At 37.1% G+C, this 27,329-nt stretch overlaps 1 protein-coding gene across 1 annotated transcript; it reads left to right on the top strand.

The window, feature by feature from the left end:
- Positions 1 to 1,126: 1,126 nt before the first annotated feature.
- On the top strand, positions 1,127 to 27,262 carry LOC106078149 (uncharacterized). Its single transcript, XM_056032184.1, has 12 exons — positions 1,127 to 1,517; positions 5,510 to 5,707; positions 6,953 to 6,973; positions 7,723 to 7,779; positions 14,339 to 14,515; positions 18,266 to 18,354; positions 19,557 to 19,619; positions 20,975 to 21,110; positions 22,201 to 22,281; positions 24,042 to 24,149; positions 25,238 to 25,337; positions 26,384 to 27,262. The coding sequence occupies exons 1-12, from the start codon at positions 1,392 to 1,394 to the stop codon at positions 26,482 to 26,484; spliced, it is 1,257 nt and encodes a 418-aa protein (XP_055888159.1). The 5' UTR covers positions 1,127 to 1,391; the 3' UTR covers positions 26,485 to 27,262.
- The last annotated feature ends 67 nt before the right edge of the window (positions 27,263 to 27,329 follow it).

The raw sequence follows: 27,329 nt of genomic DNA, 5'->3' as shown, positions 1-27,329 counted from the left end.
CAGGCGCCGAGCGTGTGTGTATAAAGCCTACAAGGCGATGAGTGTAGCTGGATTGTGTTGCTCAGTGGCAGCTTCCGCGTAGCTAGCTATCAACAAGGCTACAGCTCGAGCGGAAAGCATAAAGGCAGCACAGAAATCACCCAGATACCCCCTCCCCCCACTGCTGCACCAAAAAGATAGGGCCATAGCGCACTGGGCATTATTCTATAAGCATGAAAGTTGCGCAATGCAAAAGCCAAAAGGATAAGAAAGATGAATCAAAAGCAGCCAATACAGGAATAAATCCAACCTGCCCGTGCCTTAAGAGTAATCGGCTTTTGAAAGCGAGGATCGGACTTCACAGCCATCTTGGAGTTCGTGGGAAATTAAACTTGCTTATCTCCGACCACATATATAGGGCTATAACACGTAAAACACTGAACCATAGCTTACAAATACAAAAGACTTAAGACTGCTTTATGGATCCTTAAGACAGTGTGTTGTTATTACAAGGTCAAGGACTCTTTTCTCAAATAAAAACAACAGCAAAAACATACACATATATAGATCAGACACAACATAAAGAGTTCATTCGGTGACTACACACAGACTTCCTTCCAAACCCTTTTAAACACACCCTAATGAATATTCAGAAAGACACAGAGAGCCTAAAGGCGCAATTCTTGTTATCTGTGTACTAAGACAAATTCGTACAAGTGCTCCTTCTTCCCTTTTGCCAAGATGGGCGATTGTGCCTGAATCAGCCTGGAAATCTAATGACTTATCTTATAAAATATTGACGTTACTTAAAAAAAAAAAAAAAGATTACTTCCTACGCGTGTCCCTAGGTTAATCAAGTCATGCATGTTAATCAATGACTTATATTCTGCCAATTCATTGGTTTTCCTGGCTGACTAAGGCAACCCGTTCGATGCTCTAATAACACTAGGAAAGAAGGAGCACTTGTACAAATGGATACGCGTAGGAGGTAATTAATTATCGTCTGCTAAGAAGGAACGTATGCTACTTATGATACAATTGTCACGGACATGAGATTGTGCTCATCCTTTACCAGAAATGAAATGGCCTTATGGGAAGGTAAAGATTTCTTCTTTGATTTTTTGGTCACGTCACAAAATAATGCACGAAAAATAATGACGTTTTACACAATACACACAAACATGGCTGCCGAACTCAAGTTTTTTGACAACCTTTTTGAACCGATTGACCATTGTTTACATGGACCCGACAAGATCTGATTGACCGACACCTAGAAGCCTTCCAAACGTTTCATTACACATTCTCAAGAGTCTAGTTTGTTGTCCAATTAATTTTAAAATCTGGAAGAAGGTAAAAAAATTATTGAAAATCTACAGGAACTGGCCTATAAGAAATGGGAACTTTTAAGTAACATGAAGATGATGAATTGCCAACCTGATTGCACCAAGCCTGTGGCTTCTGATACTTCTTCCAAGGCATCCACGAGCCAGGACAGCAGGAGAACATCAATGCAAGAAAAATTATCTGTGATATCTCAGGTTTGTGAATTTTCTTATCCCATACTTTAAAATGATTGATGTAGATAGACCTCAGTCCTCAGGCAACGCTTCATCTAAACTGTTGCGCCGCTTAGACGACATACTTAACAAGGCATCTAAAATCACTCGCACAACACTACTATATTCAAATAAACTTTTTGAACAAAAATGTCTCAGGAAAATGGGAAAAAAATATTGGAAGACAACAGCCACCCGCTCCATCATAACAACGTAAAGTCATCGCGAAGTGGTCGACTTCTATCTATTGAGACCAGAACCGAGCGGTACAAATTCGACTTGGCCTAAATTGTGCCGATGTGCCAAAAACTCAAACTCAAAAACTCGATCGTTCCTTACTCGTCACTCGTTGATCAAGAAACGTGAAAAGCACCAAGATGCCTGTGTGTGTGGTCGCTCAATGAACTCTTTATGTTGTGTCTGTTCTATTCATTTGAATGTTTCTGTTGTGTTGTTTTTATATGAGAAAAGGATACATGCAATAACAACAAATTTCCACAAGGATCCATAAAGCAGTCTTAGTCTTACTCTTAGCCTTAGTCTCGTTTGACTGAATGGGGCTCTTGTCAACATGCAAGATAGCAGACGCATACAAGTCGCAATTGTGTACAGTTATGATTAAAAATAATTGATGCAATTTCACTTTAAAATAAGCGAGGTTTTTAAAAAGTTTTTTTTTTTTATATTTAACTCTTTCTTTCCATAATTATTTTCATTGTTCCGATAGAATCATTCATTTTGCTCATTTGTATTTCACTATCCTGTTCCGATTAAACTTCAATAACTTTTTTTATTTGTTATCAGAAAATGTTATGTTTGGTATTAAATTGTAGGATTTTACACAACACAAATTAAAGTTAATAAATCCAAAAGTTAGTTTAGTTTGATGGGGTCATATCAACGTTGGCATCGTCAATAAGGAGAGAAAGAGTTAACTTGTTAATCAATGAACCTGAGTGAAGCATCTTAATAGACTGTAGGTTTATCTTATCTTATAAATTGAAATCGTCCCTTCAACTGAGAAGATAATAACGTCCTACACCGTTTCATGCGTCAATCTAGTCATGCATGTTAATCGGAGACTTAAATTCTGATACGTCATTGGTTTTCATGGCTGATTCAGGCAACCCATCACATGCTCTAATGTCAATAGAGAAGAACGACCATTTGTACAAATTAGTCCTAGCATATACATTAAGAAATGTTTAAAATAGTTTGACTCGCTCTACATTGAACCCTTTCCCCAATAGTCTTACACATCTGTTAGTTTTACGTCACTCTCTTATTAACTCTTTCTCTCCTAACTGACGATACCAACGTTGATTCCACCAGAATGTGGTAGATAATTACGGAGAGAAAGAGCTAAATTACACTTTTCGAGGAAGAATCTACGTGTACTATAGACTATAACAGTGTTGTCCAAACTGTTTTCCGTGGAACCTTACTGTTTTGCGAGGTCTGAATAGGTGTTCCCAGAACTGCTAGAATAATTAACTAGTAGGCCACCACTCTCTAAATAAAAAAAATTAAAAAAGCAAAGTGTCCCGCTAAATATTCCGAATGTGCGAAGTGTCCCGCTAAATACTCCGAATGTGCGAAGTGTCCCGCTAAATGCTCTGAATGTGTGAAGTGTTCCGCTAAATACTCCCAATGTGCGAAGTGTCCCGCTAAATACTCCGAATGTGCGAAGTGTCCCGCTAAATGCTCTGAATGTGCGAAGTGTTCCGCTAAATACTCCCAATGTGCGAAGTGTCCCGCTAAATACTCCGAATGTGCGAAGTGTCCCGCTAAATACTCCGAATGTGTGAAGTGTTCCGCTAAATACTCCGAATGTGCGAAGTGTCCCGCTAAATGCTTCGAATGTGCGAAGTGTCCCACTAAATACTCCGAATGTGCGAAGTGTCCCGCTAAATACTCCGAATGTGCGAAGTGTTCCGTTAAAGAAAACAAAAGTTTGGAAAAGACTGAGCTGTAAGTTCCATTATGAACCCCTAGCCATATGGCCAAGACTCTGGCATGGAGCACTGGTTCATATTTGAAACCCTATGGCCCCTACCTGAGGTCCTGGGTTCGAATCTCGGTGAAGGCTGGTATTTCGAATTTCAGGATTTTTAGGGCGTCCCTGAGTCCACCCAACTCTAATGGGTACCTGATCTTAGTTGGGGAAAGTAAAGGCGGTTGGTCGTTGTAATGGCCACATGACACCCGCTCGTTAACCGTTGGCCACAGAAACAGATGACCTTAACATCATCTGCCCCATGGATCGCAAGGTCTAAAAGGGTAATTTTACTTTTACATTTTACTGCCCATATTGGATGCTGGATGCCCTTTAATAACAAGATTACTGGCTAGAAACTTCTTTCACTAAATCCTTTAGTGATCTTAAAAACATGCACTCGATAATTTGCGGCATCTTTCGTAAGGTGTTCTTTTTGTCCCACCAAGACATGCGTAATGAACTAGTGTTTAGAAGAAAAAGTGCGAAAACGGAAAATCATGAAACTTACGAAATGTGCTTTCGTTTTTCTTTTTACAACTATTGTATTCATTCACTCTGTCTGTCCGTCTGTCTGGTAAAACGTTGAAACACGTTATTTCTTCCACACCCATTCTTGGATCCAGTTGAAACTTTCCACAAATATTGTATTCATTTACTCTGTCTGTCCGTCTGTCTGGTAAAACGTTGAAACACGTTATTTCTTCCACACCCGTTCTTGGATCCAGTTGAAACTTTGCACAAATATTGTATTCATTCACTCTGTCTGTCCGTCTGTCTGGTAAAACGTTGAAACACGTTATTTCTTCCACACCCATTCTTGGATCCAGTTGAAACTTTCCACAACTATTGTATTCATTCACTCTGTCTGTCCGTCTGTCTGGTAAAACGTTGAAACACGTTATTTCTTCCACACCCATTCTTGGATCCAGTTGAAACTTTCCACAACTATTGTATTCATTCACTCTGTCTGTCCGTCTGTCTGGTAAAACGTTGAAACACGTTATTTCTTCCACACCCATTCTTGGATCTAGTTGAAACTTTCCACAACTATTGTATTCATTCACTCTGTCTGTCCGTCTGTCTGGTAAAACGTTGAAACACGTTATTTCTTCCACACCCATTCTTGGATCCAGTTGAAACTTTCCACAAATATTCATTGGCGTAGACAAGACATGAATCAATTTTAAAAAACTAACCAATTAGTCAATTGATTACTAGTAATTATTTGTTTTGTCTAATATCAACAAGTAAAATTAATCCTTCAGTATTCACAGAAATGGCTAAATATGTAGGATTTGATCCCTTTGATAATTTCATTTCCCCCACACCCGTTCCCGGATCAGGTCAAAATTTAAACAATTATCTATTGTTGCTAACAAGGCATGAATTAATTTAAAAAAATCAAACAATTAGTCAATCGATTATTGGTAATAATTATTTTGTTTGAAAACGGGAAATGACTTATACATTCTTGATTGATATAGTTGTAAGTGCGGAGTTTTTCCCCTTAGATAAGCTTTTTTTTTTTTTTTTTAAATTTTGGCAATCACTGCTGCGTACTATACCAAATGTTTGGTTTTCAGCAATCTAGGTATGTCATAGTGCAAGCTTCTCTCTACCATCTCTTAGTCTTCACACCTTTCGCCTTCACCTATCCCTTAGTCTGTTGGACCGTTTGGGGCACCACACAAGATCTGTCAACCGCGTTTCTCCATTCCTCTCTGCCCTTTGCCTTGGATAGAATTTCATTCACTGACAGGCCTTGTCCAATCTTTGATGTTGAATTCCCATCGCTTTCTCTGTCCGACTCTTCCTCTTCTTCCTGGTTCCGTTCCCCGAACAGTCTTACTAATCATTTATTTCTCTGTCACTCTAATTGAAATAGTGCTTTGTATGCAAGAATCTAATCTACAAGTAACGTATAATAAAACGAATATTTAACGGCAAGCAAACAAACATCTTCTTCTGCCCGCAGCCTGGAGATCCTGAGTATTACCAGTTCCTGGACAGCGAGATGGCCGTCAGAGAGGTTAGCGGCAACAGCAAACGTTTGTACGACTACCGGTATTTCAGCAAGGTGGCGCGGTTCTCGGTGGATGAAGAGATGTCGCTGATCGGGCGAGAGTACCACATGGTGGAGCAAGTTTACTACAACACTTTCCCAAAGCATTTGGTAACCATTGTTTGTTTTGTGTGTTTGTTTGTTTTGTTTGTTTGTTTGTTTGTTTTGTTTTGTTTGTTTGTTTTGTTTGTTTTGTTTTGTTTGTTTGTTTGTTTTGTTTGTTTGTTTTGTTTGTTTGTCTGTTTGTTTGGTTTGTTTGTTTGTCTGTTTGTTTGGTTTGTTTGTTTGTTTTGTTTGTTTGTTTTGTTTGTTTGTTTTGTTTGTTTGTTTGTTTTGTTTGTTTGTCTGTTTGTTTGTTTTGTTTGTTTGTTTGTTTTGTTTTGTTTGTTTGTTTGTTTTGTTTGTTTTGTTTGTTGGTTTGTTTGTTCATAGTAGTCGATTCAATGCAGAACTTTGTGTAAGCCAGCTTAAGCACAATTTCTTAATAAAGATATGGGAAATTCGTTTTGACATTGTGCATCGTGTCACGACCCCCCTGTTGAGTTATAGGCCCCTACTTTTAATCGCTTTTGGGCCAATCAATTGAATCGTTCCATTTTAGCTTTCTAATCTCAGCATAAAAGTTATAGGAAACAAGTTTTGTAGTGATAAAAAATGCGGGCCTTTTAAGTGGAATGAAGGTACACTACTCCACACTACAAATAACTCGTCTCTTAAAGGAAGCGCTACCGTTGACCACTTCACAGCTAAGGATATAGTGGACACGATCATTTCACTTTTCTAAGATGTTTGAGGGTCACTTAATGCCTACCAGTTAATCTACATAACCAACTACTATGTTGTTTTCTCAGACTTGTGTAAGGGACATCCATGTGCTGAACTTTCACGGCTATAGCCTTTACTTTTTTTGTTTTCTGTTTCTTAAAAACTAGCCGCTTCGAGACGGGGGGGGGGGGGGGGGTTCCTCTTTCTAGTGCCAATGATTGGCATCTATAGAATGGGTAAAACGAATTTTTAAAAACCGGTTTTTAGATTTCAACGTTTAAAGAAATGGATTTCTTTAATTTTTGCTAATATGAAAATCAAACATGGCATGTTTGAACCCTGCCTTTGGGCCAGGAGAATTATTTTTAGTTCTGCAGGAACGTTCAAAACAATGCAAAACAATGATAGAATGCGCACTGTAAACGTCTTCCTTCCTAGCCATGATATCGTTGACTTTCCCCTACCAAGAAAATAGATTTAGCCTAAGCATTTCTAATCGCCTCCTTATTCAAGTTTTGTAACTTCAATAATTAAATTGACCTCTTCACTTTTGTTCCTAATTCAAGTTATCGTTTACAATTTATCTTTCAGCCCATGATTTGGAAAACTTACGTAAGTTTCATGTATCGTGTTTTAAATCTAGATCTAGATCTAGTAGACTTATACACCAGGACTGTAATTTTGTAAAATATCTGGAATGTCAAAGAAAGGGGTGGTTTAAAAGAAAAAAAAAGAACAATGCTAGCTATCTGGTAGCTCTATTAGTGTCTGTAAAGGTAGATCTACCTTATATTATACAGGCGTTACTTCAAAAAAGAAGATGATTACGTCCTATGCGTCATGCATTTAGTCATGCATATTAACCAATGACTTAAATTCTGCCAAGTCACTGGTTTTCTTGGCTGGCTCAGGCAACCCATTCCATGCTCTAATAGCACTAGGGAAGAAGGAGTATTTGTACAAATTTGTCCTAGCATATGGAAGGAGGAACGTGCCTTTATCTTTGTGTCTTTCTGAGTATTTTATTAGATTAGATCTAGCTGGTAGATGATCATTGTCTGCTCGTAGACTACTCTACTGACCCCCCCCCCAAAAAAAATGTTTCTGAAGTCTATGTTATTATTTCCATTTAACACTAAACCAACATCTAGGCAATGGCGAGTTAACAATAAAAGTTTGAAAGTGCTGACACAAATTTAGCAATGTCTATGACTAATACAGTTTCTTCTAGTCACCAGTGGCGTCACTAGGTGGGGGGGGCGGGCCGCATCGGGTGACACCGACCCTAGTGACGCCACTGCTAGCGACTACGTTATTTCCTGTATATAAATTTATTTATTTTTTGTTCACTTTGTTTCAAGGACCCGGAGTCGTTTCAAGTTCTGAAGAAGGATTTTGCACGGGGGACAAGTGGTAAGGTGCGTGCGTGCGCGTGATTTAGTGTGAGACTTTATTTTGTGTATCTTTTTGTGTTTTTTAATATAAAATATAAATATAAAATTTTTACCTGGATTATGGGGAAATTAGAAGACAACTTGTGAGTGAAGACAAGGGGCATTACTGCCAGAGAGGTGAAACAGAGTTGTGTAGAGAATTAGGTCTAAATACCTTCCCTTTTTTTTTTATGTTTAGATCCAGTAGTGGCCCTATCAAGGTTTACACCCACGGTCTAGTAAAACTGAGTCTGTACACTTTACAGTTCACCTTGTCAACAAGCACAAAACATTCCTGCATATACCATCATTATTATTTATAAGTTTTACCGATTGCAAGCATTGGGTAATCGTCGCCACATGGTTATATGCTGTGTGCAAACATCATTGCATGGGTTGTACGTAAGTTGTAAGAGTATTCGACTTCCCAAACTAACAGTGTCCAGATCTAAACTTGGTAAAGGATGCTTATTTAGAGTTCCCTGGATAGCACACCACTCAAATAGTCACTTGACATTTGTTGAATAAGACAGCAGTCTGTTTTTTATTTTAAAATGCAATAAATCTCTGCCGAATGGACGGCTACATCTGGAAAGATTACGATTCATTTTATAAATGAGTTGCTGGCGTTCCTTCGAAAAAGACTATCACGTCCATCCTACGTGTATCCACCTGGTCATACATGTCGGCTGGAGACCTAAACGTCGCTTAGTCATTGGTTTTCATGGCTGATCCTGGCAACCCTGTCCCTGCCGTAGACTCTAAGAAAGAAAGACATTTTCTTGATATCGGGAAAAAGAAATGTGTCTTTATGAGTATTTCATTTCGTTGTTTTTGCGTTTGTAAATTATGTTTTGGTGTTTTAAGTATTGCTGCTACTTTACTTTTTAGACTTTTGTTCATTTTGTCCCTAGATTCTTTTAAAATAATAAAGATGTTTCTCTAGTCAAAGGTGTTTATTGATAAAAGAAGAAAAAAAAACTCAAAGCTTTACTTTGCGTTCTATACTAGTTTCTTTATGTTTTGTTGATTTGCATAATTCCATACAAAAGACACATATTTTTATAATGGTCTAACACAGAGGTTCTCAATTTTTTTTTTACCCGGGGACCCCCGTTATAAAGTCAAAACTTGCCCTCGAAATCCAAAGTAAAAAAAAAATCTTTTAGCGAAGAAGTTATTTTAATTGTATACAATTTTCATCTTTCTGAGGACCCCCTTCACTCGTCTCGTGGACCTCTGGGGGTTTGAGAAACACTGGTCTACCAGCATCATATTTTTTAAACTTCATATGTTTTATCAAAATGTTTTATTTTTTGTTTTCTTGTTTTGTATAGAGATTTGCTGTTTATTTAAAAAGTGTTTGTTTCTGTGTTCAAAAAGTACTTCTTTCTGTGTTCAAAAATACTTCTTTCTGTGTTCAAAAAGTGCTTCTTTCTGTGTTCGAAAAGTACTTCTTTCTGTGTTCCAAAAGTTCTTATTTCTGTGTTCAAAAAGTACTTCTTTCTGTGCTCAAAAAGTGCTTCTTTCTGTGTTCCAAAAGTTCTTCTTTCTATGTTCAAAAAGTACTTCTTTCTGTGTTCAAAAATACTTCTTTCTGTGTTCAAAAAGTGCTTCTTTCTGTGTTCAAAAAGTACTTCTTTCTGTGTTCCAAAAGTTCTTCTTTCTGTGTTCAAAAAGTACTTCTTTCTGTGTTCAAAAATACTTCTTTCTGTGTTCAAAAATTGCTTCTTTCTGTGTTCAAAAAGTACTTCTTTCTGTGTTCCAAAAGTTCTTCTTTCTATGTTCAAAAAGTACTTCTTTCTGTGTTCCAAAAGTTCTTCTTTCTATGTTCAAAAAGTACTTCTTTCTGTGTTCAAAAATACTTCTTTCTGTGTTCAAAAAGTGCTTCTTTCTTGTGTTCAAAAATACTTCTTTCTGTGTTCAAAAAGTACTTCTTTCTGTGTTCTAAAAGTTCTTCTTTCTATGTTCAAAAAGTACTTCTTTCTGTGTTCAAAAATACTTCTTTCTGTGTTCAAAAAGTACTTCTTTCTGTGTTCAAAAATACTTCTTTCTGTGTTCAAAAAGTGCTTCTTTCTGTGTTCAAAAAGTACTTCTTTCTGTGTTCCAAAAGTTCTTCTTTCTATGTTCAAAAATACTTCTTTCTGTGTTCAAAAAGTACTTCTTTCTGTGTTCAAAAAGTACTTCTTTCTGTGTTCCAAAAGTTCTTCTTTCAATGTTCAAAATCTTCTTTCTGTGTTCAAAAAGTACTTCTTTCTGTGTTCAAAAATACTTCTTTCTGTGTTCAAAAATTGCTTCTTTCTGTGTTCAAAAAGTACTTCTTTCTGTGTTCCAAAAGTTCTTCTTTCTATGTTCAAAAAGTACTTCTTTCTGTGTTCAAAAATACTTCTTTCTGTGTTCAAAAAGTGCTTCTTTCTTGTGTTCAAAAATACTTCTTTCTGTGTTCAAAAATTGCTTCTTTCTGTGTTCAAAAAGTACTTCTTTTTGTGTTCCAAAAGTTCTTCTTTCTATGTTCAAAAAGTACTTCTTTCTGTGTTCAAAAATACTTCTTTCTGTGTTCAAAAAGTGCTTCTTTCTTGTGTTCAAAAATACTTCTTTCTGTGTTCAAAAATTGCTTCTTTCTGTGTTCAAAAAGTACTTCTTTCTGTGTTCCAAAAGTTCTTCTTTCTATGTTCAAAAAGTACTTCTTTCTGTGTTCCAAAATACTTCTTTCTGTGTTCAAAAAGTGCTTTTTTCTGTGTTCAAAAAGTACTTCTTTCTCTTGTTCCAAAAGTTCTTCTTTCTATGTTCAAAAAGTACTTCTTTCTGTGTTCAAAAATACTTCTTTCTGTGTTCAAAAAGTGCTTCTTTCTGTGTTCAAAAAGTACTTCTTTCTGTGTTCCAAAAGTTCTTCTTTCTGTGTTCAAAAAGTACTTCTTTCTATGTTCAAAAATACTTCTTTCTGTGTTCAAAAATTGCTTCTTTCTGTGTTCAAAAAGTACTTCTTTCTGTGTTCCAAAAGTTCTTCTTTCTATGTTCAAAAAGTACTTCTTTCTGTGTTCAAAAATACTTCTTTCTATGTTCAAAAAGTACTTCTTTCTGTGTTCAAAAATACTTCTTTCTGTGTTCAAAAAGTGCTTCTTTCTGTGTTCTAAAAGTACTTCTTTCTGTGTTCCAAAAGTTCTTCTTTCTGTGTTCAAAAAGTACTTCTTTCTGTGTTCAAAAATACTTCTTTCTGTGTTCAAAAATTGCTTCTTTCTGTGTTCAAAAAGTACTTCTTTCTGTGTTCCAAAAGTTCTTCTTTCTATGTTCAAAAAGTACTTCTTTCTGTGTTCCAAAAGTTCTTCTTTCTATGTTCAAAAAGTACTTCTTTCTGTGTTCAAAAATACTTCTTTCTGTGTTCAAAAAGTGCTTCTTTCTTGTGTTCAAAAATACTTCTTTCTGTGTTCAAAAAGTACTTCTTTCTGTGTTCTAAAAGTTCTTCTTTCTATGTTCAAAAAGTACTTCTTTCTGTGTTCAAAAATACTTCTTTCTGTGTTCAAAAAGTACTTCTTTCTGTGTTCAAAAATACTTCTTTCTGTGTTCAAAAAGTGCTTCTTTCTGTGTTCCAAAAGTTCTTCTTTCTATGTTCCAAAAGTTCTTCTTTCTATGTTCAAAAAGACTTCTTTCTGTGTTCAAAAAGTACTTCTTTCTGTGTTCAAAAAGTACTTATTTCTGTGTTCCAAAAGTTCTTCTTTCAATGTTTAAAATCTTCTTTCTGTGTTCAAAAAGTACTTCTTTCTGTGTTCAAAAATACTTCTTTCTGTGTTCAAAAATTGCTTCTTTCTGTGTTCAAAAAGTACTTCTTTCTGTGTTCCAAAAGTTCTTCTTTCTATGTTCAAAAAGTACTTCTTTCTGTGTTCAAAAATACTTCTTTCTATGTTCAAAAAGTACTTCTTTCTGTGTTCAAAAATACTTCTTTCTGTGTTCAAAAAGTGCTTCTTTCTGTGTTCAAAAAGTACTTCTTTCTGTGTTCCAAAAGTTCTTCTTTCTGTGTTCAAAAAGTACTTCTTTCTGTGTTCAAAAATACTTCTTTCTGTGTTCAAAAATTGCTTCTTTCTGTGTTCAAAAAGTACTTCTTTCTGTGTTCCAAAAGTTCTTCTTTCTATGTTCAAAAAGTACTTCTTTCTGTGTTCCAAAAGTTCTTCTTTCTATGTTCAAAAAGTACTTCTTTCTGTGTTCAAAAATACTTCTTTCTGTGTTCAAAAAGTGCTTCTTTCTTGTGTTCAAAAATACTTCTTTCTGTGTTCAAAAAGTACTTCTTTCTGTGTTCTAAAAGTTCTTCTTTCTATGTTCAAAAAGTACTTCTTTCTGTGTTCAAAAATACTTCTTTCTGTGTTCAAAAAGTACTTCTTTCTGTGTTCAAAAATACTTCTTTCTGTGTTCAAAAAGTGCTTCTTTCTGTGTTCAAAAAGTACTTCTTTCTGTGTTCCAAAAGTTCTTCTTTCTATGTTCAAAAATACTTCTTTCTGTGTTCAAAAAGTACTTCTTTCTGTGTTCAAAAAGTACTTCTTTCTGTGTTCCAAAAGTTCTTCTTTCAATGTTCAAAATCTTCTTTCTGTGTTCAAAAAGTACTTCTTTCTGTGTTCAAAAATACTTCTTTCTGTGTTCAAAAATTGCTTCTTTCTGTGTTCAAAAAGTACTTCTTTCTGTGTTCCAAAAGTTCTTCTTTCTATGTTCAAAAAGTACTTCTTTCTGTGTTCAAAAATACTTCTTTCTATGTTCAAAAAGTACTTCTTTCTGTGTTCAAAAATACTTCTTTCTTTGTTCAAAAAGTGCTTCTTTCTGTGTTCAAAAAGTACTTCTTTCTGTGTTCCAAAAGTTCTTCTTTCTGTGTTCAAAAAGTACTTCTTTCTGTGTTCAAAAATACTTCTTTCTGTGTTCAAAAATTGCTTCTTTCTGTGTTCAAAAAGTACTTCTTTCTGTGTTCCAAAAGTTCTTCTTTCTATGTTCAAAAAGTACTTCTTTCTGTGTTCCAAAAGTTCTTCTTTCTATGTTCAAAAAGTACTTCTTTCTGTGTTCAAAAATACTTCTTTCTGTGTTCAAAAAGTGCTTCTTTCTTGTGTTCAAAAATACTTCTTTCTGTGTTCAAAAAGTACTTCTTTCTGTGTTCTAAAAGTTCTTCTTTCTATGTTCAAAAAGTACTTCTTTCTGTGTTCAAAAATACTTCTTTCTGTGTTCAAAAAGTACTTCTTTCTGTGTTCAAAAATACTTCTTTCTGTGTTCAAAAAGTGCTTCTTTCTGTGTTCAAAAAGTACTTCTTTCTGTGTTCCAAAAGTTCTTCTTTCTATGTTCAAAAATACTTCTTTCTGTGTTCAAAAAGTACTTCTTTCTGTGTTCAAAAAGTACTTCTTTCTGTGTTCCAAAAGTTCTTCTTTCAATGTTCAAAATCTTCTTTCTGTGTTCAAAAAGTACTTCTTTCTGTGTTCAAAAATACTTCTTTCTGTGTTCAAAAATTGCTTCTTTCTGTGTTCAAAAAGTACGTCTTTCTGTGTTCCAAAAGTTCTTCTTTCTATGTTCAAAAAGTACTTCTTTCTGTGTTCAAAAATACTTCTTTCTGTGTTCAAAAAGTGCTTCTTTCTTGTGTTCAAAAATACTTCTTTCTGTGTTCAAAAATTGCTTCTTTCTGTGTTCAAAAAGTACTTCTTTTTGTGTTCCAAAAGTTCTTCTTTCTATGTTCAAAAAGTACTTCTTTCTGTGTTCAAAAATACTTCTTTCTGTGTTTAAAAAGTGCTTCTTTCTTGTGTTCAAAAATACTTCTTTCTGTGTTCAAAAATTGCTTCTTTCTGTGTTCAAAAAGTACTTCTTTTTGTGTTCCAAAAGTTCTTCTTTCTATGTTGAAAAAGTACTTCTTTCTGTGTTCCAAAATACTTCTTTCTGTGTTCAAAAAGTGCTTTTTTCTGTGTTCAAAAAGTACTTCTTTCTCTTGTTCCAAAAGTTCTTCTTTCTATGTTCAAAAAGTACTTCTTTCTGTGTTCAAAAATACTTCTTTCTGTGTTCAAAAAGTGCTTCTTTCTGTGTTCAAAAAGTACTTCTTTCTGTGTTCCAAAAGTTCTTCTTTCTGTGTTCAAAAAGTACTTCTTTCTATGTTCAAAAATACTTCTTTCTGTGTTCAAAAATTGCTTCTTTCTGTGTTCAAAAAGTACTTCTTTCTGTGTTCCAAAAGTTCTTCTTTCTATGTTCAAAAAGTACTTCTTTCTGTGTTCAAAAATACTTCTTTCTGTGTTCAAAAAGTGCTTCTTTCTTGTGTTCAAAAAGTACTTCTTTCTGTGTTCCAAAAGTTCTTCTTTCTGTGTTCAAAAAGTACTTCTTTCTGTGTTCAAAAATACTTCTTTCTGTGTTAAAAAGTGCTTCTTTCTGTGTTCAAAAAGTACTTCTTTCTGTGTTCCAAAAGTTCTTCTTTCTGTGTTCAAAAAGTGCTTGTTTCTGTGTTCAAAAAGTGCTTATTTCTGTGCTCAAAAAGTGCTTCTTTCTGTGTTTAAAAAGTACTTCTTTCTGTGTTCAAAAAGTGCAGTATCGTCCACAGATCGAGCTCGTGGTCCACAAACGGTCCAAGTATCTCGGAGTGCTCAAATCTCTGCCTCTGTCCAAGATCACCGAAGCGCGCACCGAGTTCAACATTTTGAATCAATGTCGTGAGTGCCCTTTTGTCATCAACGTCCTGGACGGGTTTGAGTCGACCAAACTACGCTTTCGTGACTACGTACGTAGGAGCTCATTTCTTACGTTGTTCGTCTTGCAAAGTTGAAATTATTCAAATAATCAAAAGCGTTTATGCAACTCAGTGTTACTCATAGTTAACCAGTTAATCCAGTGTTTCCCAAACGCAGAATGCGCATTGCACATTTAGAGTATGTAGTGGAACATTTTGCTTATTTTTTAAGAGGGGTTAATTCACGTGGTTGTCTACTAGTTAATTATTCCAGTAGTTTGTGGAACTCCTATTCAGGCCTTGCGTAACCGCTGTGTTCCGCGGAATACAGTTTGGGAAACAGTGTTAGTTCATATATTGCACATTCTATACATTGGTTTGTATAAGAGTTACATAAACAATTACGAGACTTATCAGTTTGAAGATAAAAGTCCAATGAATTCGTGTCACACTTAGAAATCATTTGATTTTGGGGGGGGGGGGAGATGGGCTGTAATTCTATGAATCTTTAAACTACGGGAAAGTGTAAATTAAAGAACTGATCAGTCACTGGGGGCGATGCTGAGATTGTTCCTTGATAGAGAGAATATCGCCTAGGAGGAGGGTAAAACTTAGGGCCCTTCCCCCTCGCCGTTCACAGAGATCTGCCATGGGCGACCTCCAGCTGGTGCCTACGGATAAGAAGGATTGGGAGAATAAAGTAATGTACCCAGTAGACCTACTCCTTACCTAAACATGGTGTCGACTCCAGGCGCTGTGAGAACATAGCAGACAAAATTTTTAAAAAGTTAAAATGAGAGACTAATCTAAATAAGTTTTGAATTGATAAGTCTAAATGTTATTGGATGTAGAGAATTATTTGGTCTGTCAATGAGGTTTTAGACCTTTGGTCTGTCTACTGAAAAAGCTCGCAAACCTTAAGTGTTGCAGGGAAAACGCGGCTCAGCTAAAAAGCGTCCATGGAGCGCAAGGCTCTCCGAGGGACATATAGGTCAGTTCACCAAGTTACAAGAGCTGCACATTTCTTTGTTAGGCACTGAAAGTGTGAGCACCGTGTGGTCGATTCTAACACTCACGTGAAGTCTATGGCGTGTAAACTTGGGAGCGGCATTGATTTGCCTTGAATTATCCGTGCAGATCTGTGATGAATTTGCTTGCCGCTTGGCTACAGTGGTCAGGTATCACCTCCAGCACGGCATTGCGGTTGTAGTATGGACGCCTCTCCCCCTACCTTCATTGTTGATACTAGAGCACTGGCGGATCCAGATCTTTTGAGTGGGGGGGCGATTTTTTTTCCAAACCCTAACCCTAATGCCCAGTAAACCCTAACCCTATGCATAAACGTGCGTATATATATATATATATATATATATATATATATATATATATATATATATATATATATATATATATATATATATATATATATATATATATATATGAGAATTTTTAAAAAGCAGCATTTCTCAACCTTTGGTGAAAAACAAAACAACTGGGACATCGCTATAAGGTTTTCAAGTGGGGTTCGGCCCCGACGTCAAAAGCGTTTTCTTGCTTTTTTCACTGAAGAAAAGTATTCTCCTGACATTTACAGCTCATTATTCATCAATGGAGTTCGGGGCGAAGCCCCGCCGCCAAAAGCGTTTTCTTGCATTCTTCACTGTAGAAACGCATTCTTCTGACATCTACAACTCATTATTTATCAATGGAGTTCGGGGCGAAGCCCCGACGCCAAAAGCGTTTTCTTGCTTTTTTCACTGCAGAAAAGTATTCTCCTGATATTTACAGCTCATTATTTATCAATGGAGTTCGGGGTGAAGCCCCGCCGCCAAAAGCGTTTTGTTGCATTCTTCATTGCAGTAACGCATTCTCCTGACATCTACAACTCATTATTCATCAATGGAGTTCGGGACAAAGCCCCGCCGCCAAAAGAGTTTTCTAGCATACTTCACAGAAGAAACGTATTCTCCTGACCTAAAACTTATTATTCATACTATTAAAAAAGGACCTTTTGAATAATGTTGTACTTGAAAAATATTCTAATATGAATTTATAGGCCCTTAATACATTGCAAAAAATCCGATTTGTTCCTTGAAAAGATAAGATACCCCACATATTTAGATTTTGGCTTTGAGGATCTCCGCCGAAAAAAAATTATTCGATAAATAATATTCAATAAAATCAAAGTATAAATTGTGAGTTATAGTCCCAAATTTATTTAACTAGAAAAATATCAGATTGAGTAAAGGTTAGAAAAAGGCGACTATGAAAAAATGATTTGGGTTTAGAACTCATCTCAATCGTGACTCTTATACTGAAAAATTTCGTTTGAATTCTAATTTTTTGAATGCAAAGTCTTTCTTAAAATAGTTATGATAAATTCATGTGAAATTACATAAACTCTGTCTGGAAATGGGAGGGGGGGGGGTAGAGTGAAAACGATTAATCCTCGCTCCTTTAATAATTTCTGCTAAAGATTGCATTTGCAATTAAAGAATAGGGGTGTGGCGACTCGATATAAGAATTTATTTATAGTATATATAAATTATATTAGTGACAGATGTTTTTGTTTTGTAATTTCCTAACTGTAATACAAAAAGAAAAAGTATTGGTTTGTCCGATGGGGGAAAGGCGATTGCATGAATCGCCCCTCCCACCTGGTACAACCCTTTTTCATTTAAATTTTACTAATGATAAAATTTGAGATTAGAGTGTGGTACGACATAATATACAATGACTTCACATATCAATATGTAGTTTATATTATATAGATATTCAACTAATTTTGTTCACAAACTATGATTCTCCATAAAAATAGGACCGCCCCCCCCCCCACTCAGAGGGCTAGAGTGGGAAGGGCAGTACATGCAATTTCCCCCTCCCCCAACCTCACCGAAACGGCCAAGATACAAGAAGACGAGCGACATAATATAAATCTATATGTTAATTCAACTAATTTTGTTCACAAACTATGATTTCTCCATTAAAGTAGGACCGCCCCCCCCCCCTCAAAAGGTTTAGGTGGGAAGGGCAGTAGAGATAAATTGGCAAACAGGGAACGACATAATACAAAGATCGGTTAAAATATCAATAACAAGTTTTAATCACATAGATATTTAATTGATTCTGTTAGCAAGCTGTGATTTCTACAAAGAAATTGGACCGCCCCCCCCCACTCGAAAGTTTATGGGGGGGGGGGGCGGGATTGATACCATCGTCCCCTCCCGACCCCACCAAATCGGCCAACATACTAGAGGGGGGGGCGAAATAATCTAATAATAGGTTGAAATATAAATAATTAGTATATATTATTAACATAAGTAATGAATTAGTATACAAATTGGGTGAATTCTATACTAAAATTCGTCCGCCCCCCCACCCCTTCGGGGGGGAGGGGTCGGCCGAGTGGGGGGGGGGGCGATCGCCCCTACCGCACCCCCCCCCCCTGGATCCGCCAGTGTACTAGAGTAAAACATGGTCGGATCTGGCTTAATCTACGCAGCTGCAGATAGAGACTTAGAGCTGGCTTATGTGTATGTCAAAAGACTTGGGTCAAAAGTACATTTCAAAATTACAAACTATATGGACAAAAAAACAACAACTCATTATGTTAGATACAAGTTGATACTAACTGGCGAAGGGGATGAGGGGGGGGATAACATTATAGTCGCAAACCTGACAAGATGTTGTTTCTGGATATTTCCCCACTCCCCCGCCCCGACAGACACTTTCCCAAATGAGTCTTGTTGTTTGTTGCTATGGTTACACTTTTACCAAAACTGCATTTTATTTTGTTGTCAGAGTCATTTCATTCTAATGGAGTTTGCTCCCTTCTTAACACTCGATCATCTGACACACGCAATGAAAGGAGTTGGCTCCACTAACGCCAGGTACTAGTTAGATTTGTAGAAGTAGGAATTACTGGGGGGGGGGAGGTGTTATTGTTTGTTTATTTGTTTTTTGCCCAAGTTATGTGTATATATATAAGAAAATATTTTAATGGGAAAGGAAATAGCAGTATAAGCTACTGAGTGTGACAGACCCAAGACAAACATTGGTACGCAGGAACTCTGGCTGTCTGCGGCTCTGCCTCTCCAAATTTGACTGCTTTGTTCTAGCAGATTCTGACGCAAGTGAAAGAAATCAACACAAGTGGCTGCATCCATCATCAGAAGATATGTATAGGTGTTCAAGTCTGGGATTCATAACGTTCTTTGATTTCATAAACAAAACATTCGCATTAATATCAACGCAAAACGTAATAACGCAGGCTTGATCTTTACATTACAGCTTACATAACACTGATTACAGCTTAGACTACTATCTACATCACAGCTTACATGACACAGATTACAGCTTAGTACTATATCTACAAAACAGTTTACATTACACTGATTACAGCTTAAACAGTACTATCTCTATTACAGTTTACATTGCACTGATTACAGCTTAGACAGTACTATCTATATTACAATCTATTGAAGAGATATAAGGGTCTGTGGATTAGATTTGAGATGCTTAGGGGGCCTACATAAATATTGTAGCCCTACAGACTTGACTTCCACTATCGTAAGATTGTCACTATACTGTCAATAGAATCTAGACACACTCCTGGACAAGAATATTTTGTGCTTAAAAACTAGAGCATACTGAGAAGCAAAGAAGTCCTGAAGAAATATTTTAACAGCAATCTTAGTAACCGTGTCTCTACCTGAGAATTTGGTCGTTTTGTTTGCAAAAAAAAAGAGGGGGGGTTAAAATGAGAAAAACACTGCAAGAATAAAATAAAAACTTCGATTGGGAGAACGACTTTAAATGAGAATTGTTCTACAGAGGAAGGTGGAAGGTTTTACGTTCGATGGTTAAGGGGAAAACAATGCAAAAAGAGGCAAAACAAAACAAGAAAGATTGGTAAGGGAAACAAATGGGGAAAAAAAAGATTGCTTAGGAAGCAGAGAGTTCATATTCTTGGACATAAAATGGCTTGAATATTTCAATTTATTTGTAATTCTCAATGTTTTTTATTTATTTAAGATTTAATTTTTTTAAAATTCTTCTTATCAATCGCCTACCTAACTCCTGACACCAAAAGATTGTTTTGTATGGAAGTCACCATGGCCTTGGAGTACCTACATGCAAAGAACATCTTACACAGGTAATCATCACTGCACCATTGATCCGATACGATCATATGTAGAAGAAGTTCTTACAATTTCAGATCTGGGAGGGCGCAGACTTTTAACGCTTTTAGCTTCAACGGATCTATATCTAAATCCAATACTAGCTGGGTTGACCAAGGGGAAGAGGAGTTTGTCGTTAGTGAAATTAAAAAATTCCTAGAGCAATACTCGCGAAGTCACACTTTCTCAAGATTTAAAATTCAGTAATGAGTTTAAGAGATTTCAACATTTTTTTACATTTCAGTTTCAAATATCATTTGCATGTGTTTTTCTTCTTCTCTGTAACTGTCCAAAGACTCTTGGAACTTTACAGGCCCAGGGAAGTTCTCCTTCATCTGCCTGCCTGGGAAGGATCCAAGTAGATATAAATGTGTTAATCCCTCTTACAGATGGCTCTTATCCTAAGACATTCGGGCTAGAGGCGAGGCCAAAGAGCGAGCTTACTGGGGAATTCCCCCATAATGTTTTCTTGTATCACATCAGCTGTGCGGGTGTCCGCTATTAAATGGCCCCTCTAAGAACGGTGTTTGGATAGTGGCATGGTTGTTTGTGCTCTCTTCCATCCCCGACATTGCAATGGACTCGGTTCTTAAGCACTCGTACGGTAGTTCTTTTTTTGCTTACAAATTGGCTTAATCGTCTCCTCTAACGACCGTTTTCACCCCCGGGGGTCACGTTAAGGCTAAGTCACGTTGAGGCTACGTCACGTTGAGGCTAAGTCACGTTGAGGCTAAGTCACGTTGAGGCTAAGTCACGTTGAGGCTAAGTCACGTTGAGGCTAAGTCACGTAGCGCATGTCCTCCCAACTAACGGAGCTATTAGTGGAGATCGTTAATATTTCCTAAACACCTGGATCTGCCACCAACCTCTCTCTCTCTCTTTTTTTTCTCTTCGTTCTTTTTCTCCTTTTTTCTCTTCACTCGCTCTCGAATACTCTGTCTAGTTCTCTCTCACAATGAATTTCAACTAGTAGATTCTTATCTTATAAATTACAGACGTTACTTTAAAAGAGAATATAATTACGTCCCAAGCTTATCCCCGTGTCAACCCAGTCATGCATGTTAATCGGTGACTTAAAATCTTCCAAGTCGTTGGTTTTCCTGACTTATTCAGGCAACCAATTGAACTATTTTCTAATAGCACTAAGAAAGAAGGAGCACTTGTACGAATTTGTCCTAGCATACGAAACAAGGAATGTGACTTTATCTTTGTATCTTTCCGAGATTAATGCTTATTGTAAACTGAATCATTTTCAAACACATTATTTAAACTCTTTGATGTCAGGGACTAGTAAATGTAAAACTTTGTGTATATTTGCATATGTGAACAGAGATGTGAAGCCAGAGAATATATATATCCTCATTTCCGGTCATGTGGTGCTGGGTGACCTTGGCTCTGCGATACAACTGGACAGCTCTACGTTAACCTTGGGTCGCTGCGCCACCTACGTCACACGGGCACCAGAGGTAACTCTTAGTCACGTGTTGTTATTTACTTACAACTGTCTAGTCACGTGATAATATTAACTGGAAACTAAAGAGTTTATTTACATTTGTTGTTTCCTTAGGAAAATATAAGGCTTAAGTGTCAAACATGACGCGATATTTAGTTCACACTAGTCGACCCGCGGCGTAACATAAGCCGCTATTTGCCGGAAGTATTCATGTAGGCAGCGTATTGTCGAGCAGAGTGTATGGCTGTGCTTCCGTGAGTAAGAACAACTGACAGGGCGTCGCCATAGTTATCCCAATGTTTGCAAACAAAGCTTACAGCCATCTTACGAAGTTCGAGAGCAACAGTTTCGTCGATGACATTTTTTCCAGAAATATGCGACTGATAGAAATAAACAGTTACCTGATGCAGGAATTTCGACTATATTGAAAGACCTGTTGACTCCTCGAAATATATATGAAGCGTTGGCCATGGTTAGGAAACGAAGGGCAATACGAAGAGGCAAAATCAAAACAAAGCTACAGAAAAAACATGCAACTATTTTAATGACTTTAGATATTGACGTGTGTAAAAAATACACACATAAATGTAGTCAAATATAGAATGTAAAGAGAAAGATTACTTGTTCCCCCCCCCCCACACACACACTTTTTTTCTCTTTTTCTTTTCTGAGCCGCGCTCTCTGTCGCCGCGAAAGTTACGTGGGGTAACTCTAGTCTGACTTGCATAAATGATCTTTCCATGATTTTTCATCGAGGGTTAGAGAGTCGGCGTGCGTGCGTGGTGCCCCGCACGGTTGGGCGACGAAAAGAATTCTATGTATAGATAGATGTTTCAGATGTTCTTTCAGAATTGTACATCCTAGCCCAAACCTCCCGCGATAAAGAGAGAGATGGCAGCGAGCGGGGCTCGAGCCCGGGACCATCAAGCCGACAGTCCATAGCGCATACCACTCGACCAGTCAGCCATCCATTTCATACAATTCTAAACTGTACCCACAAAGAGGCCACGAGAAAAGCTGTCATATTTTACACAATAACTTTATCAATGCCTAATTAAGTTAATGGCATAGATCTACTTGTTTTCATTATGCCTGCTCTCTAGATTTGGAACAAAGAACCGTATGGTAAAGCTGCAGACGTCTGGAGTCTAGGTGTCACTGTGTACAACATTATTTCTAATCAGGTTAGTAGGTCACAGAGGTCGTGATAATAAATAAATGTCAATTTCAATTCAAACCTAGACATGAAGCAACGCCTAGCAACTAAAACTTGCTGGAATCACTGGAATCATTAGGTCACGATGTAGCCTATAACTTCAGATATTTTGTCGGGATATATGATAAGTTAAACCGCACCAATCAGGAAATTGGTTACCCCACAAAACTTAAATGTGGCTAAGTCAGTGTTTCGCAAAGTGTGTTTAGGTTCCGAGAGGTCTGAATGGGTGTTCGACGAATTTCTGGAATAATTAACTAGTAGGCCACCATGTGAATTAATCTCTCTTAAAAATTAAGTTATGTGTGCCGCTAAATACCTACTGAATGTAAGAAGTGTTCCGTTAAGGAAACAGTTTGGGAATCACTGGATTAAGTTATTGGGTACTGTACAAAACTGCCGTAAATTTAAATTAAGTAGATCTAGGCCCTACTTAGATTTAGGTCTTCTCGCGCCGTTCGCTGCATAGAGCGGCAAGCTCTCTCCTCAGAGACTGGTCATAGGCGACTTTCACAGCTTCTTCCCAGCTGGTACCCACTGATTTTAGGTCTTCTAAGAAGGTGCGACGCCATATTGGACGTGTAGGTCTACTTCCTTGTTTTCGCCTTCCTCTATTCAGCTTCCATTTTATGGCTGTTAAACGTGTTCCGTCTAGCGAACCTCATACGACTTTCGGTAACCACTTCACTTAGGGTGGCAAATCCCAGTGCGGGAAAGGATTTCTCTATTGGTGACATGCTGTTCCTAAAGTCCTCCTGAGACGTCGCTGTTGTGACACGTTTAGCCTCTTTTTCAACCTTAGGATGTCTTCCATGGTTAGCTAGAGTATGATTTGAGGAGGTGGATCTTGGTCTCCAAGCAAATTGATTTGTTTGCCCAAATGAGTCGTGTGTCATCGTCTCAAATGATCCTCCAGCGTAATTAGTTTCATATCATCATAAAAAGGCACTTGGGGAACCAAATCAGTCAGCGGTATTTATGAATATATTCTAGATTTCAAGTAATGGTCATCGTATAAAATTGTAGGGCCCTATCTAATAAGAAAATGGCGAAAGAGTACCAGATCTCTGAATGACATTCTCACGGAATCCTTAACCATTCCACTTTTAATTATATTTTTTTTCTGATGACGAGGGGGCTCAGGTCGCCTCTCTTTCCCTTTTTTTTTTTTTGGGGGGGGGGGGGCATGCAACGTATGCGGCCGGCTTTTTAAAGCGAGGATTGGACTTTATAGTCATCTTTGAGTTCATAGACGAGGCGCAGTGGCTGAGTGGTTAAGCGCTTGGCTTCCGAACTTGGGGTGGAATCTCGGTGAAGACTGTGTTTTTGAATTCCGGGATTTTTAGGGCTCCCCTGAGTCCACCGAACTCTAATGGGTACCTGACTTTAGTTGGCGGTTGGTCGTTGTGCTGGCCACATAACACCCTGCTCGTTAACCGTTGGCCAAATAAACAGATGACCTTAACATAATCTGCCCTATAGATCATAAGATCTGAAAAGGGTGCTTTGCTTTTGAGTTCATAGAAAATGAGAAATGTGCTCATCTTCGATCTCGAGGAGGATATATATATATATATATATATATATATATATATATATACACACACAGTGACACACTAATAATATAATTTTCCTTCGAGGACGAAGATGAGCACTTTTCTCATATCCGTTCACGTTGTCTAGAACTTCTGCTGTCCAAGATTAAATTTGTTTTCCCCCAATCTTTAGTGGCCATTTGTGTCCCCTTACCAACACATTCAAATTGAAAAGGTCAACGCCGGCAACGTTGTGTACGGAAATAAATTTTGTAAAGAGTCGTCGAACTTTATTGCTAAGGTAAACATAGAAATTGTTCTTGCGTCTTTTTTGTTTCCATTATGAGTCAGTATTATTATTTATTTGTACTTTTTGCCAAGTTGGCTGTTACATAATTTAAATTTGGCTAAGTTATTGGGTATATTAAAAAACGACGAGCTTATCAAACGCAAAGTTATTGGGTATTTGTCTAAAGCTAAAGAACTAAAAATATGGTAAAGTTATTGGGTACTGGGTTAAGTTAAGTTAATAAATAATACTTTCCATGAGTAAGAATGTGTGTATTTTATTTAATTCTCGATTACCGATATTATGAAACTCTTCGTTTATTGATTGTATATTTATTCATTAGTTATTGGTTTATTATTTTCATTAATTTTGTTTTCATTGAAATATTTAAGTGTAGAGGCCTAATGATCAACAGGCTTAGTATCCGTGTAGATTATTACTACATTCTACTCGTTTTTTTCATATGAAATTAAGATCTAACATAAAGTCTTTCGTTTTTAAATTAAGAATGATCAACATCATTAAACTCCATTTGAGTGAGGGCCTGAGGTTCAAATCCTCTCTTACAAAAGCCCTGGACAGAAACCCTGCTGTTCTGCGTAGTGCCCGTTTGTCACCAAACAGAACAAGAGTTTGTGGTTTCCAGACCTGTCGAGACGGAGATCAGCAAGTCTGGGGCAGTCAAAAAAAATGAGACACGGTTCCCTCTTCCTCTCCGCAGCGGGGGCACCGTGCGTTGATGTTTGGCCTTAGCCCGTGAGAAATAGGTGCCAATGACGCGTTCTGCACTTGTTCAGGCCTGGGCAGTCTCCACCGCGGCCAGGGCGCCCCATGTTCTCCCAGATTCCCTGTGGGTTTTCTTGGACTTGTCCCAGCACTCAAACCATTTCTTGATTTCTATTATTTGGGTTGCCAGAGCAGAATGAAAGATTCACACTGGGGTGTCTAGTGCTATAAATAGAATTCATTTTCAATTTGTAGTTAGTTTTTTTTTTTTTAAGGTTCACATTCTTAGGAAGATGTACAGGTATATTGGCAGTTGATGTACACGTCTATATCCCATAGAGATCTACTAAATGTTTTTTCTCTAAATCTCCCAGATGATAGTGGTAGATCCGAAAGAGAGAGCACCCTGCAAAGAACTGTTAAAACATCCATACTTTGACTCAGTCAAGCCACCATATGACCCTCCTTACTCAGGTACTTCACATAGACATATGCTCACACTAGAACGTAAAAAATGTTTGTAAAATGTTTTACATGTTTCGGATGTTCCTGTAACGCCTGTGCAAAACAGAACATGTATTTTAAGGGGAACTTTTTTCAAAATTTGAGCACATTATATCTTGTACTTGGCTGCAAGGGTCCTCAGTTCTCTCTTGTCCACGATGTACTCATTTGGGGATGACGTGCTTTGTGTCGTCTGCTCGACATCCCGTGAGGTTGTGGGGGGAATACTTGCATGAAGACAGTACACTGTGTACTTGTGATATTTAAGACAATGTAAGACTCCTATAAATGAACATTTGATTAAAAAATGTTTTGGGTGCAATTTACAGAATAATGACCTGTGTGACAACTTTGTACGAAACTATCTTTGTATGTTGCTTTGGTGGGTCAAACTGTTGTCAAATTTCTGTATTAGCACCTCTAACAAGTTGTGTAGTACCACTTCTAATAAGTTGTGTGGAGCACTTATAACCAGTCTTGTAGCACTTTGTAACTAGTGTATTTATTAGCTCTTCATACAGATTGTGTATTAGCACTTACAACCAGTCATATTTTAGCACTTTGTAACTAGTGTATTAGCACTTCTAACAGGTTGTGTATTAGCACTTACAACCAGTCATATTTTAGCACTTTGTAACTAGTGTATTAGCACTTCTAACAGGTTGTGTATTAGCACTTACAACCAGTCATATTTTAGCACTTTGTAACTAGTGTATTAGCACTTCTAACAGGTTGTGTATTAGCACCTACAACCAGTCATATTTTAGCACTTTGTAACTAGTGTATTAGCACTTCTAACAGGTTGTGTATTAGCACTTACAACCAGTCATATTTTAGCACTTTGTAACTAGTGTATTAGCACTTACAACCAGTCATATTTTAACACTTTGTATCTAGTGTATTAGCACTTAGACCTATAACAAGTTGTGTGGAGCACTTCTAGCCAGTCATGTTTTAGCACTTTGTATCTAGTCGTGTTTTAGCACTTCTAACCAGCTGTGTTATCTCCCCTCTAGCTGTCCATTACTTACACCTGTATGACAAAAACGTAGAGTCGGACATCATCAAAGATCTCCTGAACAAAGAAGGCAGAGACACTCAAGTGACAGCCATATAAGTTTACACGACTTTTGCTCGAAGCACAGATCCACTGCTTTTGACTTAATGTTATCAAATGATTGTGTTTTAAGATAATTACCAGCAGAAGTAGAACTTGAAATGTTAGCCATAAAATCTGAATGAGTGAAACATTCTTTGATGTCACTGACCTGAATATTTAGTTTGTATTAAAACCTTGTCACTCAAATGAAAACTGTTTAATAGCACGCTACCATCCAACCTCTGCTTGTGATTAACAGAACTGTCAGTAAGTGACAGATTTTAACATTTGAGAATTGAAGCTCAGCATGTGCCATTAAATAGACCACCAATAAGTGTTTTAGGTCTTGAAATGTTATCTGATTAAGGTAAGTTATGCCAAGGGACCCCGCTGTTACGTTGCTTATTGTTTCTAATTGTCTTCCAGTGATGTATATAAGTTAGGGCTGTTCTCATGTCAGAGTCAAGATTTTATGGCAGGGAGAACAAATGAGACAATGTGTTCAGGGCATTCTCTTACTTTTGAATGTTTACCCACAAGTTACTAAGATTTCAACAAAGTAAAATACTCTGTGTGTATATGAAAGCTCAACATATACTTGAAGCTTCCTGAGCTTTGAAAAGAAACTGGCGTTCTTTAGAACTGTCATGCTAAGTGATCAATACATTCACCATTTAGAATATTTATTTAATTTATTTATTACTACCTAGCAATGTGTGTACTTTTACATTTGACTAATTCCAATTTATTTTGAACACATGTTGGTTGTGGTACATTAAATGGTTGAGTTTCTGTACTGCAATATTCCTTTTTTTTTCTGTATCCTCTCTGTGTGGTTTGTACTGCTGTCAACTTTTAGCATT

The sequence above is a fragment of the Biomphalaria glabrata genome, chromosome 6 (genome assembly GCF_947242115.1).
Source record: "Biomphalaria glabrata chromosome 6, xgBioGlab47.1, whole genome shotgun sequence".
Lineage (NCBI taxonomy): Eukaryota > Metazoa > Mollusca > Gastropoda > Planorbidae > Biomphalaria > Biomphalaria glabrata.
Note: the sequence above shows the minus strand (reverse complement) of the source record. Positions and strands in the feature narration are given on the sequence as shown.